The sequence below is a fragment of the Poecilia reticulata genome, linkage group LG19, assembly GCF_000633615.1.
Source record: "Poecilia reticulata strain Guanapo linkage group LG19, Guppy_female_1.0+MT, whole genome shotgun sequence".
Classification (NCBI taxonomy): domain Eukaryota; kingdom Metazoa; phylum Chordata; class Actinopteri; order Cyprinodontiformes; family Poeciliidae; genus Poecilia; species Poecilia reticulata.
In genome coordinates this window covers 26,770,551-26,778,471 of record NC_024349.1, presented here as the reverse complement: position 1 = coordinate 26,778,471, position 7,921 = coordinate 26,770,551, and the positions used below count along the sequence as shown (strand labels likewise).

At 38.0% G+C, this 7,921-nt stretch overlaps 1 protein-coding gene across 2 annotated transcripts in view; it reads left to right on the top strand.

The window, feature by feature from the left end:
• ryr2a (ryanodine receptor 2a (cardiac)) overlaps positions 1–7,921 on the top strand; it is a 157,389-nt gene that overhangs the window by 46,124 nt on the left and 103,344 nt on the right. For both annotated transcript variants that reach the window (XM_017310781.1, XM_017310782.1), the window contains exons 23-24: positions 3,773–3,947; positions 7,196–7,404. In XM_017310781.1, coding sequence (XP_017166270.1) covers positions 3,773–3,947; positions 7,196–7,404 — 384 coding nt within the window. The remainder of the gene's footprint in view (positions 1–3,772; positions 3,948–7,195; positions 7,405–7,921) is intronic.

Below are 7,921 nucleotides of genomic sequence, written 5' to 3'. Positions count from 1 at the left end.
GATGGATGGATGGATGGATGGATGGATGGATGGATGGATGGATGGATGGATGGATGGATGGATGGATGGATGGATGGATGGATGGATGGATGGATCTCAAACAGGAAAAAAAAACTCATACCTTAAACTACTGAATACTTTTTACCATAAACACAGTGAGACTTAATTGAACAGAAGTTTCCTTCCCCAGGAGACCTTGAGAGTCATCATGATACAGAGAATCATTTGAAAAGTCACTATTGTGAAAATGTTGTGTTGGAAATCATGATTCCAAACACATATAACTCGACCATATCGCCTTCCTGCATTTTCCAAGTTAGCACACATAGGAGTCAGTGCAGGACACTCTGTTTGAGGTAGTCCAGTCTTCAGCAGTCATTTTATAATAAGGCAACCTCAATGAGCTGAAGAATTATCATCCATAAACATAAAAGTACATCTGTGTTCATGAAGGGGTACAGTGTCGAGACGAATGGTATGATTGGGCTTGTCATACACTAAGTGAAGGGCAGTTCTGTATTGACTGCTTAAATTGTAACACCACCACAACTGTATGTTTGTCTGGTTGATGCATAATTCTCTCTTTGGTGTTTCCAGCATGATATCTGCTCCGTGAATCAGTTCAGTGAGTCAGAGTACAGCAAGGAGACGACTCCTAAACCTCTCCTCTCTGTGGCGGCTCATTTCACTAGTTCTAGCTTCATGCTACTATAGCTTTTGTCTTTCTTCTTAGCTCCCCTGAGACTATGACTCATATGCCATGACCTTTTTCAGCAACACTTTATTTGAAGGGGTGTGCATTAGACTGACATGACACTGTCATAAACATGACATAACACCTGTCACGAGCATAAAGAAGTCTTTATGAATGTTGTCATGAAGTGTCATTTGGTAAATAATGACACTTTTAATGCAAAGTTGCTCTAAAAGTTGCATTGAAAGTCAATTAAAAGTACCAACTTTGCATGATTTTGTAAATTATGATAATTTAATGCAAAGTTCTCATTATTTACCAAATGACATTCATGACAACTGTCATAAACATTCATAAAGACTTCTTTATGTTCATGACAGCTGTTATGTTTATGCCGGTGTCATGTCAGTCTTATGCACACCTCTTCAAATAAAGTGTTACCCATTTTTCTTTTCCCCTTGAACCAAACATTTGAGCTGCAATTAGTTGCATCCACTGTCTTCTACTCTTTAAGTCTAACAAATTCCGCAAGTTTTAGATTTTGAACCTAAATTTGTGAGTTTGTGAAAGATAAACTTACAGTTGCAAGTTGTGTTAATTTTTTATTAATTTTGTCAACGTTTGATTAACGAGAGTTTTAGATTAGCACTTAAAAACAACTGAAAGAAGAAAGCAAAATTCATTGTAAAGTTTAATAAAATTCATCATCAGATCAGAAATTTTTTTCATGCAGTTTGAAACAAGAATTTAAATTATTCAAAAGTTAAAATAAGTAGCCATTTTAACTTGATATTGTGAGTAAAATAATAGAGAAATGTGTACTCTAACTAGGCGAGGGAAGTTTTTTTAAATATTGTGAAATAATTATTTGGTTCAAATTGCAGCATTAAGTTAAATCTCACAATTGTAGATTAATGAACTTAAAAATAATGTTTAGACAACTTGTGTTTTGTTGTTAAATTAACTGCTGAGTTAAAACTAATAAAAATTTCTTGTTGCTTTAAAATGCATTTTCAAGGCAGCAGGTGGACATTCATTTCCAAGTTAAACCACCTTGAAATGTTTTACAGTGCGCCTAACTTCAGGCTACCAGCACCTATCTCCACTTCGAAAGGAAGCTTAAAGTCTGCTTAACCAAGCACTGGTGCACCGGTTAGTTGAAAAGTCTTTTGTACACTTTGGTCTCCAGGAAGTTTTTCACTACTGATTAACTCTGGCCAGCAGTTTGTCTTTAAAGCAGGTGTTCACCATGTCATGCACTCTAAAAAGTGTTTTTTGGCTGTAGTTCATCTTATGGACTTATTTACATCTCACTTAATTCATTTAGTGTTGACAACTTACTTTTTGTGTTAAATTAACTTAAAAGTTACACATTTAACTAACTTAACTTAATTAACTTAAAGAAACTTTTTACTTTGACTTTACTTGAAAAAAGTAGCATTCGATGCCAGTTTCATATGTCTGACCAACTCAACATATTATGATCATCCAACTTAATTCATTACGTTTATCCAACTCAATTTACAAAGTTTTCTTAACTTAATGTCATTTACCGTGACAAATTTAAATGAATTTGAGTCACTCTTACTTAATACTCAATTGTCCAATAAATAAGCTAATAAATAATCAGTTTTCTTCTTTATCTGAAGTAAACTAGGTGATTTGAGTAAGACTGATTTAAATCTGTCGTTTTAAACAAGCTTTATGAATTCAGTTAAAAAAAACTCAATGAATTGAGTTGGATAAACTTGGTAAATTTTGTTGGATAGACATAAAACATTGAGTTGAATAGACATAACTTCATTTGGTTAAACTTAAATTCAGTTGGAAAAACTTGATTGAATTATTTACCAATTGAAGCAATTCAATTAAGCTGGTTCAACTAATTTCTTTTTACAGTGTGCAGAAGCTCAGCGACCAGGGAAAATCCCTTAAAGAACCTCCTGCAGTAACTGCAGAAGCCTAAAAGATCCAAGTTCTTTTATTGTACTGAGTAGGCCATGTTTTCACTGTGCTAACGATATTTGGCTCTAAATCAGCCAAAGAACGTTTGGCTCTAACTGGTTCAGCAGAAAATCTGTGAACAAGGAACTTAACCTTGCACTCAGTTCAACTTTGACTTCCAGCCCTGTGTCTTGTAATATCTTTACAACTTTAATAGCTTTCCGTAGGAGAGAGATGGGGGTTAAACACATAAAGTGTATCATCTGTTGAAAGAGAACATGAAGTTACTGATAGCTGCCAATCGCAGCTCCTTCAGGCAGGTAGGTCAATATTTTTGAAGATTAGATAGCAGAGTGAGGAAAAAATGTTAAAATGTCCTCCAACAGCCTAAGCCAGTAGTGGCACAGCTTCACATGTAGTATAGGATCATTTAGGGACTCTAACTAAACGCTTTGGCAAAAAGAAAAGTTTTAAGCCCAGTCTTCAAAGTAGACATGGTCTCTGCCTCATGGGCTACAACTGGGAGCTGGCTCCAAAGGAGAGGACCCTGATAACTACACCAGTCACATTAATCCTGTCACAAACATGCAAAGTCTTTGTAGAGTGACTCTATGTTCAATAAATTATATTTTCTTGTTTTCTTCAGTTGACATACTGTTTATATTTTATCTACTTCTTTTCAGTTGGTTTGTAATCTTTTGAAGTGTTGTCTTAGTGGGTGATAAGTGTGAACCAGTCCAAAAACCAGGTGTGCTATCCTATAACTTTGCTTCCTAGTTTGTCACTTTTTGAAGGACTGATTATTGCAGCCAGATTCCTAGAAGGAAGAGCTGAATGCTGTTGCTCTCTGAATAGAGCCAGGTTTTATCCAAAAAGCTAGCTTTTGATGTTGTTTTTCTGAACATGACTTAGAGAATCAGGAGTTGAATGACAGCATGTGGCATTAATCATCACTGGTCCAATCAGGGAGACCAGAAAGTTGTACTCCAGCTGTTGCTTAATGACCACCATTAAAGATCACCATTCCCCCAGTGATCTTGCAAGTGGTTTTAGACAATGGATGGATGGAGGGTTGTCCAATCACAGACCTTCTTAGAAAGCCCTGATATGTGTGTGTATTTGTGTGTTTTGCAGGTCCAGCGCTGGCACCAGGGCAATGAGCACTTTGGCCGTGCCTGGCAGACTGGTGATGTAGTGGGCTGCATGGTGGATCTGAACGAGCACACAATGATGTTCACTCTGAATGGTGAAGTGCTGCTGGATGATTCTGGATCTGAGTTGGCCTTCAAGGATTTTGAAGTTGCTGAAGGTAAATGTGCAAAACCTTAACCTTGAAGCTAACGCGGAATCTAATTAATTTCCATTGAGACAGAAAGACACAGTGGTTTAAAACTAACTTTGGTTTGGTGTCTCTTAGAGGCTAAGCTTCTGATGTAATAATGATATGCACAGTGCTGTGACTTCCTGAATGAGGGATCCATGTGTATTTGGAGTAATTGACATGATGCCAGCTCCACCCCCATGCTGACGTAGGGCAATCCTCTCACAATTATTTGGCAGCAACTGACCAATTGGCCCCTATCTATAGATATTATATATATTGACAGTAATATTGACAATATTGACAGTGTTTATCACAGCAAACACGCTGAGGTCAGAGAGGCTTTCAGGAAAATAATACATAATCATGGTCCAAGCTGTCAGTGAGGAATGTGAAATCCCGACAGCCATTACCCAGAATATTTAGAGGGCGGAATACAATTTATTATAAAACTAAAAAGGAGTTTGGAATAACGCAAGAAATAGATCATGGCCTGCAGCCCACCTCATGTCCAGTTGAATGAAACTGATGGACGGAGCTGCCACGTTAGTCAGCATGAAGGTAGTATAAACACAAGTGAATATAGAAAACTATACTTACACTGTAGGTATCCCCTTTGTCTTGAATGCTGCTTCAGTCTAAACAATGTAATATATTATGTGGAATTAATCTGGATAACGGCTTAAGGGCTCCATGCTATCGGCTAACGACTGATGGCTAAGCATCAAATAAACTCAACTGAGTCTGATTAAAATAACAACGCTAAACATCTAATCATCTCCAGATCAATAAATGAAGGTAGTTATGCTGGATTTTGTGCGTAGATTCCAACGGTAGCTCTATGGCAGCATGAAAACAGACACAGTTTTATACTACTTTTTATGTTTAAGCATTTTCCTTAAGGCAGATTTGTACAAAATGGTGTAAAAATAATTTTGTAAAAAAAAGATATTTTTTGAAGTCATTACGCGCCCATTTTGTACGTGCAAAATGTGTCCCACAGCGTTCACACTCACATCCAACCAGACTTTGTGTCCGTTATCATTTTTCGTGGGCTTCATTGTTTATTTCTCCGTTGTTTCTCACCAACAACCTTACAGACCTGATGCTGGACTTGTGAGAGAATTTTCTTGCCCGTAGTCTTTGCCTCAGAGTTGGTTTATAAGTCAAAAATGACAACAACAAAAATGTCCCAGGTTCTGTTACCTCTGCCATAACAACAGTTTGTTGAGATTTGCTCTACTTTCACAAGGGAGAGGAGCCGGTGACATCTCAATTGTGGATGACTGGCCTGGACAATGTGAACAATGGTCATTCACTGGAGTCCCAAAGACTTAGAAAGGCCTTTGTAACATGACTTTGAAATCAGTTAGCTTATGTCAAGTTTTCAAACAAGTTCTGTTTAAGTGATTTCTTGATTCACAGGTCTGACTGTAATCCTTCCTTGGTGTGAAATCACATTTAATCACGGTTTAATAAGGGGGGGGGGGGGAATAACCTTTTCTTTAATTTGTTTTTGGAATTAATAAAGTATTTTTGAATTTTGAATTTTTTTAATTTTCACAAAGGGTCAGGTTGGTTTGGTTATGTTTTTTTTTTCTCTTGATAAATAAAATCACCATTTAGAAACTGCTTTTTTACTTGCTCTGGTTATCTTTCTCAGAATATTAATTTGATTTCAAAACATTTAATTATGTTTTTGTGATGAACATTTAGAAAAAGTAAGTTTTTGATATCAAAAACATACGTTTTTGATAGTTGTACTTTTTTTTCTGTGTTCGAAAGTACTTTGACTTAATGCTGTGCGCATCCAAATACAAAACCTTTACTTGAGTTTTTTTTTTCTTTTCTGGAACCAGAGTTGTATAATTTGTGTAGATATTATTTATTTCAAATATTTGAGGTAATTGGTAATTCTGTGAAGTAGGAGAGAGAGGTGCTGTGATGGTGCAGGGGTAACATGAGTGGACACTCAGGACATGTTTTCTCTTACACACTTCTATAGACTCATACATACACTTACAAGACTAAAATTGCACATATAGATCATTAAAACATCAGACACATGCAATTTTTCTCACGCTATTACGGACTCACACACACACATACACTTAAAACTGCACACGCTGTTAAAATATAATACCATGTAAAGTATACAGACATACAGTACTTGTCTGAGTGAGAAGTCAAAAATGTATGTATGTATGTGTGAACTAATACTAGACTGAATGAATGACTATACATGTATGTGAGAGGCTCGCAGTTGTCTGTGTGAGGTGTCACGGAAAAGGCGGGGCATAATTTGGAGATCGCATCGCGTAGATCCCATCAGAGCAACATTGGCATGTATAATAGGTTGCAGTGTTACAGGAATCAACCAGTGACAGTGAGCTAACAAACAGCTGGCCTGTGCCTTAAATGAAAGAGCTCCTATGACCATTGATGTTGTCTCTGCTATATCCTCAGAGGTTTTCTAAAGGTAGCACCGATAGATAAACATAGATGTCTAGATGCGATACGGTAGGAAAATTTGACGAGGTAGTACAGATAGTCAGAAGATCATAGGAGCTCTTTCGTTTAAGGCACAGGTCACACTGCGTGTTGGCACCAGCGATGAGAAAATACTATTCAAAATTATGAATGCTTACTGGCCTTTCTCAAATTACACATTTTGCCAAAGTTGCTTAGTCTAGAATCATGGATGCATGATGCCATCTGCAAAATTATGCCCTGCCTTTTCCATGAAACTTCTTGCTCAAACAAGTATGAGTATCTCATTCATTCACATACATGTAATGTCATTCATGATCAGTTAATTTCTATCAATCACCTGCCGGTTGCATGTTTGTTTCTTTTAGGTATTATTTTGTTTTGCATATCAACCAATCACAGTTCCTAGAAGACAGTATCACATCTAGTAATGGCTTCAAACACACACTCTCACTGAGCCATGAAGACAGAGGCACCGACTGAATCACGCTGAAGCTGGAGCTCCTTAGCAGGAATGTTGATGGCAGCTCTCTGAGAGGACTTAGAGAATCTTTGATAATACGGACCCAGAAGTCCAGATATTTAACCTGTTCAACAGGTCACAAACCTCTCTGTAGTTTCTGTGTAAATCTGGTTCTTTTATGCAATGAAAACAACATCTTACTGAGTTTGACAGATCCCCTATTTGTGGTGTTACAAAATGAATTAGGCACCATGGATAACTTGAGTGCTTATGTCTGTCCCAGGCTTCATCCCAGTGTGCAGTCTGGGAATGTGTCAGGTTGGGAGGATGGATTTTGGTAAAGATGTCAGCACTCTGAAGTACTTCACCATCTGTGGCCTGCAGGAAGGCTATGAGCCGTTCGCCGTCAACATGAACCGGGATGTAACCATGTGGCTCAGCAAGAGGCTGCCTCAGTTTGTGCCTGTGCCTCCCAACCACCAACACATTGAGGTAAGCAGAGCTTCTACACAGACACACTCTGTCCTGTGTAGAAGGACAGTCACTACTAATCACTACTAATTTACTACTAGTCACTACTAATCAGGTTCCAAACCTGATTCAAACAATTGGTTACCAAACAATACTTTATGTTTGGGCTCTGAACATCAGCCGTAGTTTTTAGGAATCCTGCTGAACTAGTTTTGCCGATTGTGCCAAAGGTTGTGTTAAGTCTTAGGTGTAGGTTAACGGTTCTCAACGTGGGCGGTACCGCCCCCCCAGAGGGCGTTCAGAGGATGGCAGGGGGCGCTGGCGGACATTTTTACAAAAGGGGGGCGCTGGGATGCCTTTGGGGGGCGTTTGGTCGAAGGTAAACTTTACACCTTAAATGCAGAACAATACCAGTTTAGACTTTGAGCAACTTGGTAAAACTGTATTGTGTAACATTAAATCATGCCTGGCTGCAACTGTATCGATGGCAGCTCTTCTTCTATTCAGTGTTTGTAGCTTCTGTTAGCTTCTTGGCGCA